Here is a 13669-nt window from a genome sequence, read left to right on the forward strand (position 1 = left end):
CTTTTAAACCTGCGGGCTGAAACAGACCGGGTAAGGGTGGAGTGGGCCTACCGGGTCGCAGTACGCGGATCTGGCCCAGACGAGCACCCACGCCCGGCTCTGTTCTGGCTGCAGAGTTATAGGGAGAGGCAGATACTCCTGGATGCCTCCAGAAAGCTTGGAAAGGATCCTAAAGCCATGATCCATGAAGGATCCAAGATTATGTTATTTCAGGACTTCTGCCCGGCTTTGGCCCGAAGAAGGAAGGCGTTTGATGAGATGAAGAAATGTTTAAGGGACTTAGATATTCAATACACCTTACGCTACCCAGCGACGTTATGCTTTACCCACGAAGGATCCAAGTATAATTTTAGATCATCGGAAGAGGCCAAGAAACTTTTAGACTCGGTTAAATAAATCGTAAGAGACAATTTATGTTGGCTTGCCTCTCCCACACTCCGTGGGGAGAAATGGATACTTTATTCTACTTTACTTTTGCCTCTGGGAGCGGGGTTGTCTTCCTTGCTATCTTATGTTATTATACTTAACTATAAAATTACAACTCCAACAGATTACAGTTATGTGTGTTTGTACGTGGCATTGATGCTATCAGATATACTCAGGTATGGGTGGGGAGAGGTGGGGGTGCGGCGCTCACTGTTAACTCTAGCTCGGTATTATATCTAAATCCTATTAAGGAGCGCCCGGGTCGAGGGTGGGACACTGTTTGGGAGAGGATATGGTGAAACGTTGGAAAGGTAGTAAGGCCCCCTGAGAACAAGGGAGAAGATCTCCATTCAAACATGTTTAATTTTTTGTTCTTATTGTTTGGAAATAGCTTCCTTTTTATCATACTGTTATGAGTGTATTAGAGAACATTTTCTCTTGTTTGAAGGATGTAAGCGACTCAACTATACACTCTGGATGATTGTGGATTAGTCGAATTTTGATGATTATATATTTAAGATCTATTTTTATATTAATGTTTGTGCTTGAAAATTCTGTTTATTTTTGTAAATTTGTCAAAATGTTAAATTTCCAATAAAAATATCTATTAAAAAAATTCTCTGATTTAAAGGGAAGTCTGACCAGGGAAATATTTGAATTACAGAGAGTCATACCGGACTCCAAATGTTTGCTGTTTCACTGTCCTCAGAAGCGGTTGGAGCTGCTGAGTTTCTCCAGCACTCTATGTCAGATTGCCAATAATTTGATTTTATTTAAACATTTACAACGGAGACCTTTATTTGGATCAGGAGTTTAGGTATGCTCTTTACCCCTGGATGAAGCTTTCCAATATTTCAGATTGTGAAAACCTACGCACTCTGACGAAAGCAGTAACTCTATGATTTGAGTCATCAGAAAGCTCAAAAGGAGTACTCCAGTCAGAAACCGAGTCAAACCCACTACCAATCTGACAAACAGTAACATCTGGTTAAGGACCTGAATTGCTCTCAATAAAAACTGGAAGAACTGCAGATGGTGTAAATCAGAAACAAAAACAGAAATTGCTGGAAAAGCTCAGCAGGTCTGGCAGCATGTGGAAAGAAATCAGAGTTAACGTTTCAGGTGCAGTGACTCTTTCTCAGTTTGGAGCTTTTCCAGCAATTCCTATTTTTATCCCAGATTTGGTCTCGACACTTTAGAGGTGGTACCACAATGCTTTACCTCTGCCCTGCAACTCCATTTTGATTTAGTCCTTTCCCGCTGTTAGTGTAAATGTTAACAGAGTTAAAAAAAAGAACAGAAGTGTGAGTTGGTTCTGAGGGAGCTTGATCAGTTGTGAAGGATTGTCAAACTTGGTAATGGGATAGCAGCCTCCGTGGAGTTATTTCAGTGATGAGAAAAAAAAAAGGGAGGAAATAAATCTCTATATCCACTCTAGAGCAATCACAATCACATATTTCTAATAATGTGGGGGTCTTGTTTACGCTGTGACAAGGCTGTGCAGGAAACACGGTCAGTCAGCAGGTCGTGCTGTCAGCCAGAATCTCTCTCACTCGAATGGAACTGCAGACATTATGGGCTGAAAAAGCCTTCTTTGTTCACAGAACTCTTATGGTACAAACATGACCTTAACCATAAATAAAATCTACAAGGAAAAAAATTGATATTTCAGGCAAATGACCAGTACAGAAGGGCATTAAAGTAAAACCAGGTTTGGCACAAGTCAGCACTCAAAATGGACAGCCTTGGGGCAATGAATGTGAACAGGTACAGTCGTTTCAGTTACTAACAGCTCTGTGCAGGGACATGCTGAAACATTTTTGCACCTTGCAACCATCAGAACAAGAGCGAGCAGGATTAGGTGCAGTTACCATTTGAAAATTGGCATTCTTGCATGTGTCCTGATGAGTGCCAGGGCTAAAACTTCAAACAACACAAGACTGGAGGATTTATCTGGAAGGGGAAGGTAAGGCTTCCCCCATTTGTAATGATTGTAAGTTTTCAGCTGCGTACAATGCACGACGCTAGCTAACCCTAATACATATATTTCCATGAGCACAAATGTGTATCAAGTCTCTGAAAGTATTTCAAAGTTGTTCTTGTGCAATGAATGAGCTTTCAGTCTAGAGGAGACCCACAGGCAACCGCTCTGCTCCCAAACGAGCATGGCTAAGTCCACTGAAACTCAGGGAACACTCAGGACGCTCTCAGTGGTTTAAGCAACACTGCTGTTTGGTCCGTCAGTCCTGTTGGTAGCTGACACCATGGAGAGAAGCTGTCTCCTGCCCTCAAACAATAAAACACTTGCTGCCATGGCAGAGTTAAGGCTGTCCACAGCAGGGACCATGGGGATGTACAAACGCTGACCTCCTGTCTTCTCAGCCAACAACAGGGCTTCGAGGCTGAGTCCGTGGGTCTCTCCCCCAATCACAATTGCAGTCTGCTCCTGAGCCCAGGGCTGGGAGTAGCACAAAGTGCCCACTTTAGGGAGCGGCAGCAGAAACTCTCCCTCCTCATCCTCGCTGTCACTCTCCTGGTATTCTACCTGTCTCCAGCTCCGGTCACCAGCAGCATCCAGTTCAGGGGGAGTCACTGAGTGGTCAGTCCATCCGTGAGAAGGGTCAGCAACAAGTACCCTAGTGCTGCTGCTCAGGTGGTTCGGGATGACTTCCCACTCCAAATTGGAAATGACCGGGATGCGGAAATGCGCACCCATGCCGGCCCGGAGCACTTTGGGTTCCCAAACATCCACACAGCCTGCAGGAAAAAGCAACAAGACATGCACTTTAGTCGCTAAGGACGTTTTCCAACGCATCAGAGAGCACAGAGGCGATTGACAAAGACTGTTGCAGCAGTGAGATATTTCAACTGGAGGTGGGGGGGGAGATGACAGATTGAAGAGGCTGAGAACAGTTCTCCCTGGAGGGAAGACTCAGTCAAGGTCTTCAACCTCAGGAGCGGGCTGAACAGAGTAAACAGGGAGAGGCTGTCCCTGCTCATCAAGGAAAACCAGAATGGGACAGCATAGACTGAAAGTGACATGTAACAAAAACAAGAGCCATGTGTGAAAAAAAACCTCTCACCTGGTGAGGAGTTAGGGAACCGAATACACAGCCTGGAAACATGGAGGAGGCATGTACAATAGAGGCATTCAAGAGGGACAACGGATGGTTATTAGGGGAGAAATGATGTGCAGGGGAAATGGGGAACAGGCAAAGGAATGGCATCAGGTAGTACAGCTAGTGCAGACACGATGGGCCTGCGTTTGAGATCATTCAACATCTCAATTAGATGTTGCAGAAGAGGTTGGAGTGTTGGCACCAGAGCTCAACAGAGCAGAAAGCTCACTGCACACAACATGGGGATGGGGGAGTGCTGCAGCAGGCAGCTGGGTGACTGGACAGCACAGGGGGGGCTGGTGTTGGGTCTGAATCAACACAGTGCAAGATCAGCATGATCCAGCAATTGCAGACACTGCAGGTGATGGCCAAATCAATGGTTTAAATGGACTGATTCCCTCACCTCAGACATGGAACTTCTACAGTGTGGAAGCAGGCCATACAAATTATCCAAGTCCCCATCCACCCTCCAAAGAGCATCCCCTATAGATCCACACCCCCTACCCTGTCTCTGTAACCCCACATTTCCCATGGCCAATCCACCTAGCCTGCACATCCCCGAATACTATGGGCAATTTAGCATGGCCAATTTACCTAGCCTGCACGTCACTGAAACCGGAACACCTGAAGGAAACCCACACAGACCCGGGGAGAATGCCTGTGTGAAGTTTGTTCTGTTGCCCAAGGGTGGAATCGAACCCAGGGTCCCTGACACTGAGGCAGCTGCGCTAACCACTGAGCCACTGTGTAGTCCCATTCAGACACGGGAAACTCTGTTCTACAGTAAATTACAAGTGAAAGACAGTCGGCCAACATCTGCAGATCAGTGTCTACCTCTCTCAGAATAACCTGTCACAGAGGAACATTGTGGCACTGAAGAAATCATTACATTTCGGCTGCAGGTCTGAAGAATGTGTTTTATATTTGACCTTGTGACCTATGATCCCTCTTGAAATTTCTGCAATGTTCTAATTCTGGCATCGGGATTCTGTCCTTCTCTTTCCTTCAGGATGCTCTTCGGAACCTCCCTTGGTGGGGCTAAGTGTTTGGTTAGATGTCCCGTTATCTCATTGGGTAGTTCACTGGTCAGTTTAACAACAGTCCTATTAAATGCCTCAGGACATTCCACTGATTTTTTTTCTTTTAAGAAGAAAAACCCCAGCAGAAAGACATTGCTGCTAATGAGTTACCTCCAGTAAACAAATTCCAGCCTCTGTGCAAACCCCACACAGACAGTTGCCTTTCTCCCCGTGGTTCCTTCCCATAGTCCAAGATGTGCAGGTCAGGTGAACTGGCCAAGCTAAATTGCCCACAGTGTTCAGGGGCGTGTAGGTTAGGTGCATTGATCAGGGGAAACGTAGAGTAATAGGGGAGAGGAATGGCTCTGGGCAGGATATTCTTCAGAAGGTCAGTGTGGACTTGTTGGGCCAAATGGCCTGTTTCCACACCCTGGGATTCTATGATTCTACGAAAACTCTGGCAACGACAGATCTGGAAAGGGTTCTTCAGCACCAACACCTCTTATCTTGTTCTGAAGAAAATATTCGCTTTTCCAAGGGTGTGGTCTGGATGTAAATCGACAACAGCTCCCCAATAAAAGCTTAGAGGGAAATAGCATCAAGTGGCAATTTCTTGCTGATCATTAGGGGGAATAGCCCTAACTGCTCCAAACTATACAATTACGATACAATTCTTTCCCAGATAAACTCGATGTGGAGGGTGAGTTATTAACCTGTGTCAAGTTGGATGTCAGTGTACATTATTCCATTTGAGCTCAGTACCCCTATATTACAGATCCACTTCAATGCAGAAGTAAGCTGGGGTGTCCTTTCCTCATTTCACAACTAGTGGCGCATAGCAGGAAACTTTAAATTGCGTGAATATTCGAAGACGGGGGTGAGATTCGGGCCGTGATTGTTTTAGCTCACGTGTAGGGAGCAGTCTAGCGAACAGGAGATAAAATTGCAACTGAACTCCATGCGAATTATGCTTAGGCTGGGCGGGGAAATGGAAACCGTGACGGCATGGGGTTACAACAAAGTGGAGAGAAACATCGACAAGACCAACCTTTTGTCAACAAGACCTTGCCACACCCTGCAGCCACCGCAGATCGTAATATCGTTCCCAGGTTTCCAGGATCTCGGATATTGTCACCAATGAGGAAGAGGGGTACGGTGTGCTCTTGCTGAATTGCCGGATATTTCATCTTGGAATGATCTGGTCTGACAAAAATCCCTGTCAGAAACAGCAGGAACCAGAGGTGAAATCCCAGTTTAAAACCCATGTGGGTTCCACCCACCCATTACTCCCAGGTGACTTAAACCATCATCAGCACCCACTGCATACCACCCACCCCATCCACTCCCACAACCTGACCACTCAGAAGCTGCTATCACAATTTCTCTGGCATAGAAGGGCAGGGATGCAACGCAGCTCACGACCACCCTGTCAAGCGCAACTAGGGACAGGCAATAAATGCTGGCTCAACCAGAGATACCCACATCCTACCAGTGAATAAAATTAAGTCAGCTTTTTTGTCCCATAGAGGTAATTATTTAACAAATACAGGTGCCTCCTCATTTGTTGAGTGTACAGCAATAACTACACCAGTCTGCAGAGGGAACACTTCACTAATGTGCAGTATTCATTGTGACTCTCCACAGGAGAGCATAAGAGGGTTTGCACTGATATCCCAATGGGGGAGGATGGTTGCACAGGGACACTACAGTCTGCTGAACGTATTTAACAAGGATCACAGTCTCTGTGGTAGCTCAAAGTCTGCCATTTAACAGATATGGTTTGTCACAAGGAAAATTAACGGCTGAAGTGGAATACCACAATGGGGTAAAGATCCCAAGATACTGCTGGGGGAAGAGCACCAAATTATCTACTCACATCCCATCTCCATCTCCAGTCAAACATCAGGAATGAAAAAAGTGGATAATTAATTTTGAAGCTTTGTGGAATCTTGCTGTGTACAAACTGGCTACCATTGGTCCTCAAACCCAAGAAAATACATTCTTTGCCGAGACGAGCACGATAAGATGCACTCAACTTGCTCCCGAGACAAGGGAACTGTCCGAAGAGAATGATTAAATAAATTGAGTCTGTATTCACCGGAGATGAGAAAGAACGAGAGGAGACTTTAATGGAACATGCAAAACTCTTAACATGCTTGACCACCTGTGTGTTGAGACAACATTTCTGTCGTCAGGAAACCAAAACACTGGGTCACACCACCTCCCTTCCCTTCCCCCCCCTGAAAAATCAAAGCAGTTTTGGATCAAGGCGAGGAAAAATATCTTCAAAGGGTTATGCACCTTTGGAATTCTGTAGCATAGTTTGGATCCCGAGATACTGAGCATATCCAAGAAGGAGTTTGATAGGTGTGTGTGTATGAGGGGATAGAGTGGAAATTAAGCATTACGGTAACAAAGCTGCTATGATTCTACAGACAGCAGAGAAAGGTCAATCAGAGATTCCTGTTTCTTATATGCACCAACACGCCAAGCACTCAATACCACTCTTCCTTTTGGGACAGATGCAAGCAACACCACATGTGAAAGCTGCTATTTGCTACAATTTTGGCAGACCGCTGTTGCTTTATTGTTTTAGAATGTGACACTGGTTCGAGACACCCGCCAGTTCCAGAACCTCGGCTGACCAAAATGGGCATCCAAAGTAGCACCCAAAGTAGCACTTTAGGACAAAGTGAGGCCTGCAGGTGCTGGAGACCAGAGTGGAAGAGCGTGGTGCTGGAAAAGCACAGCAGGTCAGCCAGCATCCGAGGAGGAGAGGCCACGTTTCGAGCATAAGTTTTTCATCAGGATCAATAAGTTCAACATGCATTGCAGCACTGAATTTTGCTTCCTCCACCTCCACCATCAGGTCTCCCACTCACCCTCCAAGGACCCAGTCTCCAACACACTCCATCCACCTGGACACCCCGTGCTGGTCTGTTACCCGCCCTCAATCGCAACATTTCCAACTGTCGCTGTGATACTGACCGCCTCAATCTGTCCACCCCCCACCAGCTCGCCCACTCAAACCCCTCACAACACACAGCCCTGTACTCCCTCTGCTCCAAACCCATCATCACCACCAAACCACCAGGGGGGAGGGTGGGGCAGTGGTAGTTTGACACACTGGCCTCTACACCGCTGAAGCCAGGGGCCAACTCACGGATACCTCCACCTGCTGCCCCCTCAATCATGACCTCACCTCTCATCGCCAAGTCATCATTTGCCAGACCATCCACATCACTTTAGGGGATCTCCCACCAACAGCCTCCAACCTCAGTCCAGGAACCCCGCAGCGCCCGCTTCTACCTCCTACTCAAAAATTCCCTAATCTGACTGCCCCGGTCGACTCTTGGTTTCGGCCTGCTCCTGCCCCACCTAACTTATCCCTTCAGACCTTGACACCGTCCTGCCCCCCTTGGGACAGGATCTCTCCATCTACTTTCGGGACACTACCCACACCCTCCAGCTCCCCCATGACTTTCATTTCCCCAGTCCCCAACACCTTATCCTCACCATGGACATCCAGTCCCTGATTCCCAATGAAGAGCACATGCCCGAAACGTCAACTCTCCTGCTCCTCAGATGCTGCCTGACCGACGGTGCTTTTCCAGCAGCACACTCTTCAAAAGAAGTTACGTTGGCAACATACCTATTGCTCCCTGGGGAGTTACAAGGTCAGACCACATCTTGATCTCTTCAAACTTGACCTTTATTAACTTGACATGTTTCAGTTTCTCCAAAGGCAGCTCCCTCAGGCTCTCCACAGTGCTGAAGAAAAGAGTCTGTAGCAGTGCTCCAGCTCCCAAAGCATCGGTTATCAATCGCCGGCCCTCCACCAGGATCTTCCCATGCTGCTCACGGAACTTCTTGGACTTTGCAAGGGTGACAACTTTGCTAATCGGAAGGACAGATTGATAATTAAATTCTAAACCGAGAAAAAAAAAGGAACTTTCAAATCATTATGACAGAAATTGCAATCCATCAGGTTTAGTGTTCACTGGTGGTTCCCTAATAAACACAATTATTGCCTAATGACAGCAATAAATCTCCATTTACTCTTCAGCAAACCCAGACACAAGACTCGCTGGCACTCAGTAATGGAGTCTTGGGAACCAAAGATCTCAATCATTGGCTTCTCTCAGAGGAAGAGGGAAAGGAAATGCCAAAGCTGACAGCTATTAGCTGAAGTCAATAAAGTGTGTTGCTGGAAAAAGCACAGCCGGTCAGGTAGCACCTGAGGAGCGAGGCATTTCAGACTTAACTCTTCATTAGGTCTGGGCCGCCTTGCTCCTCAGATACCACCTGACTAGCTGTGCTTTTACTAGCGCCACACTTTATCGACTAACTTCTCCAGCACCTGTAGTCCTCACTTTCTGCTAGTGATTAGCCTACTCCACAAAGATGCAGTGGTTCAGGAAGAGAGTTGAGCACCAGCCGCTCAAGAGCAATCAGAGATGAGCAATGTATACGCTCTGACAGCAGGGCTCTCATTTCACGGAATGAGAGCAGACTGTTAGAGTCAGGGTTGCTCAAGAGGCCAGAGTTACAGAATCATGAAAATATGAACGTTGTGGGGTTGAAGATGATTGGGGAAGGATGAGACTATGGAAGGATTTGGAGATAGAGCAGAATAATAAAACAGAGAAAAAAAAACTGCTCAGGCAGATCAGAAATAAAAACAGAAATTGCTGGACAGATCAGGAGGTCTGGCAGCATCTGTGGAGAGAAAGCAGAGATCTTTGCTCAGGTCCAGTGACTCTTCATCCACAGATGCTGCCAAACGTGCTGGAGCTTTCCCAACTGGGAGGCAACGGTCTACTGGTATTACTGCTAGACCCCTGTTAATCCACAGACCCGGGTTCAAATCTCAACACAGTAGCTGGGGTAATTTGAATGCAGCATAGTCTGGAAGTAAGAGTCTAATGATGACCATTGTTGGAAACACCTGTCAGGATGACGAACCCCTTTAGAGAAGGAAACTGGGGTGAAAAACGTGTTGCTGAAAAAGCGCAGCAGGTCAGGCAGCATCCAAGGAGGAGAATCATCGTTTCATGGATGAGCCTTTCTTCAGGAATGAGGAAGGTGTGCCAACCAGGCTTCAATAAAAAGGTAGGGAGGAGGGACTTGGGGGAGGGGCGTTGTGAGTGTGATTGGTGGAAGGAGGTTAAGGTGAGGGTGACAGCTCGGAGAGGGGGTGGGGGGCGGAAAGGTCAGGAAGAAGATTGCAGGTCAAGAAGGCAGTGCTGAGTCTGAGGGTTGGGACTGAGAAAAGTGGGGCGGGGGTGGGGGTGGGGGGAGAAAAGAGGGGAAATGAGGAAGCTGGAGAAATCTGCATTCATCCCTTGTGGTTGGAGGGTTCCTAGGCGGAAGATGAGGCACTCTTCCTCCAGGTGTCGTGTTGCTATGGTCTGGCGATGGAGGAGGCCAAGGACCTGCATGTCCTTGGCGGAGTGGGAGGGGGAGTTAAAGTGTTAGGCCATGGGACAGTTGGGTTGGTTGGTTGGTCCCAGAGGTGTTCTCTGAAATGTTCCGCAAGTAGGCAGCCTGTCTCCCCAATATAGAGGAGGCCACATCGGGTGCAGCGGATGCAGTAAATGGTGTGTGGAGGTGCAGGTGAGTTTGTGATGGATATGGAAGGATCCCTTGGGGCCTTGGAGGGAACTAAGGGGGGGGGGGGGAGGGGGAAAGAGGGAGGGGGGGTGCAAGTTTTGCATTTCTTGCGGTTGCAGGGGAAGGTGCCAGGAGTGGAGGTTGGGTTGGTGGGGGGTGTGGACCTGACGAGGGAGTCATGGAGGGAGTGGTCTTTCCGGAATGCTGATAGGGGAGGGGAGGGAAATATATCCCTGGTCGTGAGGTCCGTTTGGAGGTGGCGGAAATGACGAAGGATGATATGATGCATCTGGAGGTTGGTGGGGTGATAGGTGAGGACCAGTGGGGTTCTGTCCTGGTGGCAATTGGAGGGGCAGGGTTCAAGGGCTGAGGAGCAGGAAATGGAGGAGATGCGGTGGAGAGCATAGTCAACCACGTCTGAGGGGAAATTGCGGTCTTTGAAGGAGGCGGCCATCTGGATTGTTCGGTATTGGAACTGGTCCTCCTGGGAGCAGATGCAGCGAAGGCAAAGGAATTGGGAATATGAGATGGCATTTTTACAGGAGGCAGTGTGGGAGGAGGTGTAGTCTAGGTAGCTGTGGGAGTCGGTCGGTTTATAGTAAATGTCCGTGTTGATTCGGTCCCCGAGATAGAAATGGAGAGGTGTAGGAAGGGGAGGAAGGAGTCTGAGACAGTCCAGGTAAATTTGAGGTCGGGGTGGAAGGTGTTAGTAAAGTGGATAAACTGTTCAACCTCCTCGTGAGAGCACGAGGTAGCGCCGATACAGTCATCGATGTAGCGGAGGAAAAGGTGGGGAGTGGTGCCAGTGTAGTTGCGGAAGATGGACTGTTCCACATATCCTACGAAGAGGCAGGCATAGCTGGGGCCCATGCGGGTGTTCATGGTGACTCCTTTGGTTTGGAGGAAGTGGGAGGATTGGAAAGAGAAGTTGTTCAGTGTGAGGACCAGTTCAGTCAGTCGAAGGAGGGTGTCAGCGGAAGGGTACTGGTTGGGTCGGCAGGAAAGGAAGAAGAGGAGAGCTTTGAGGCCTTCATGATGGGGGATGGAAGTGTATAGGGACTGGATGTCCATGGTGAAGATAAGGCATTGGGGACCGGGGAAGCAAAACTCATGGAGGTGGAGGACAGCGTGTGTGGTGTCCGAATGTAGGTGGGGAGTTCTTGGACTAGGGGGGACAGCACCGTGTCGAGGTATGCGGAGATGAGTTCAGTGGGGCAGGAGCAGGTTGAGACAATGGGTCGGCCGGGGCAGTCAGGTTTGTGGATTTTGGGCAGGAGGTAGAAACAGGCAGTGCGAGGTGTGGGACTATGAGGTTGGAGGCGGTGGATGGGAGATTCCCTGAGGTTATGGATGGTCTGGGAGATGATGGTTTGGTGGTGGGAGGTGGAGTCATGGTCAAGGGAGCAGTAGGAGGAGGTGCCCGCGAGCTGGCGTCGTAAAGATTGGTGCACCAAACTACCTCGCCTCCCTTGTCTGCCGGTTTGATAGCGAGGTTGGGGTTGGAACAGAGGGAGTGGAGGGCTGCATGTTGCGAGGGTGAGAGGTTGGAGTGGGAGAGAGGGGTGGACAGGTTGAAACACATTTTTCAGCTCTGATCGCCAGTATCTGCAGTCCTCACTCCTAGAGAAAGAAACTGCCAACCTAGACAGGCTGAAGACTGGAATGGGAGGTAGAGAAGCCAACATTTGAGGTGTAACCCCAGACCTCCTGACACTGCCTGCCTTGCTGTGTTCTTCCAGCCTCCTGCATGTCTACTTTGGATTCCAGCATCTGCAGGTTTTTTGTCTCTAATCCTTACCCAGTCTGACCTACCTATGACCCCAGATCCACAGCAATGTGGTTGACTCTTAACTGCCCTCTGGGCAACTAGGGATGGGCAATAAATGCTGGCCTGGCCCGCATCCCATGAGTGAATAACAAAAAACTATTTTTGTCGCCAATAAAAAGATGTTGGAGGGCCAGGAGCTAGTTATGGGTGAGGGGACTTAGTACCAACAGGAGAGACTGTGAGGAAGAATAGGGGTTGAGGGGAAAGATTCCCGCAACTCAGTGCCATCCCTTACGCCAGCCGCTTGTCGCCGGGAAACGCCTTCTCGTACGAGAGTCCGTCCAGGAGAGAGGGGCCGAAGGGTCGCCCGGGCGGCTCTCTCGGGGCCGAGTCAGGCTTCTCGGTCGCCGGGCGGCTGGGATTCTCTCCGGTGCGGCGGCCGGCTGCGGCTGCCTCCTCTTTCTGGGGGTAGAGAAGCTCGATGGGTCTCCTCCTGAGGAGGCGGAGCTGGCGAGAGCCCGGGACGAGGAGAGCTCCCCAGCGGCACACGCTGCTCCTGAGCGCCGCCATCGCAGCCAGCGGGCCACCACTGCGCCTGCGCGCACATGTAGCAAACTCCCCCGCGTGGTCAGGTGACCGCGGCTGGTTACTTTGTGTCACATGACCCGTCCAGGCTGGCTCAGGAGCCACTGTTTCCATTCTGTAATTGATAAATACCTGTCACTGATCGAAGTGAAAAGAGATTAAATCTCTTTGTTTGGAATGTTTGATCACTGCACCTCACCCCCCCCGATCAAATGTCACTCCAATTTTATTTGTGACGTTTCCTTGACTTATTCTGGCTTTCTTTTTGGGGAAGGAAGACTTGTCACTTTGTAAAAACTCTTCAATCACAGTTAGGAGTTAGTTAGCTCAGTTGGGTGGCTGGCTGGTTTGGGATGTAGAGTGATTTCCAAGTGACCTGTACTAAGATTTCAGCTTGTGAACCACTTGGGCTGTAAATGCCCACCTGTGGAAGTCCTATCTTAAATACATCCATGCTACCAGTCTCAACTGTTCTCACTGGTAGAGTTAGACATTCCCCCATCTCTCTGGGCAAGACTTCTCCCTGTTGAATTTAAATAGACCTCACATTTTGGTATGTCCCATGAGTGGAAACATTTTAGCCTCTTCAAATGTGGAATCTGAGCTCTTAACATCTCACTCTCCCTCTGCAGCATGACTGTTATATTAATCTAGCTGCTTCTGGGCAAACTTTGTTTCTCCAAATCGGTTGCTAATGCTGTGAACCTTGGCCTCTACCGGGCTGGATAAATGGACCTGTATTCCTGTTGCTGAGTGTTATTTCATAACTCCTTTGACAGTGCGTTTTAGTGTGAACTATAATGCGGTTAGGGATTGTAGTCCAGATATTTCCTGAGATATAACATAGCAGCTCATTCTGTTAGGAGTGTGCCTGTACCTCACAGATATTATGGTAATGTTTGTAGCAAAACCAGAGATCAAGCAGGAGACACAATATTGGTTTCCAGTTGTTGATAATATACAGTTTGTTTACTCACTCATAGGATGTGGGCTTCACTAATTAGACCAAAACCTATTGCCCATCCTTAATTGCTCTGGAGAAGTCATGGTGAGGCCTCTTGCTAAACTGCAGGCTTTATTTTTGGAAGGGGGAGGGGTAGGTACATCTCCAACTTTGTTAGGGAGGGAATTCCAAGATT

General features: G+C 48.5%; 1 protein-coding gene across 1 annotated transcript; it reads right to left on the reverse strand.

Moving 5' to 3' along the window:
* Positions 1-2374: 2374 nt before the first annotated feature.
* On the reverse strand, positions 2375-12523 carry mrm3a (mitochondrial rRNA methyltransferase 3a). The gene is made up of 4 exons (XM_060848014.1): positions 12241-12523; positions 8217-8461; positions 5613-5780; positions 2375-3183 (listed from the first exon to the last, which is right to left on the reverse strand). The coding sequence occupies exons 1-4, from the start codon at positions 12513-12515 to the stop codon at positions 2642-2644; spliced, it is 1230 nt and encodes a 409-aa protein (XP_060703997.1). The 5' UTR covers positions 12516-12523; the 3' UTR covers positions 2375-2641.
* Positions 12524-13669: the final 1146 nt, after the last annotated feature.

This window comes from Hemiscyllium ocellatum, chromosome 31, assembly GCF_020745735.1.
Source record: "Hemiscyllium ocellatum isolate sHemOce1 chromosome 31, sHemOce1.pat.X.cur, whole genome shotgun sequence".
In the NCBI taxonomy this organism is placed as follows: Eukaryota; Metazoa; Chordata; class Chondrichthyes; order Orectolobiformes; family Hemiscylliidae; genus Hemiscyllium; species Hemiscyllium ocellatum.

Bases quoted from the DNA above. Each gene is read 5' to 3' on its own strand.
- mrm3a (XM_060848014.1), bottom strand. From the start codon at position 12,515: ATGGCGGCGCTCAGGAGCAGCGTGTGCCGCTGGGGAGCTCTCCTCGTC. The intron at 8,462-12,240 runs GTAAGGGATGGC...CCTTCCGATTAG, and splicing joins CCCGGCGACAAGCGGCTGGC to CAAAGTTGTCACCCTTGCAA. The intron at 5,781-8,216 runs GTATGTTGCCAA...TGTTTCTGACAG, and splicing joins AACTCCCCAGGGAGCAATAG to GGATTTTTGTCAGACCAGAT.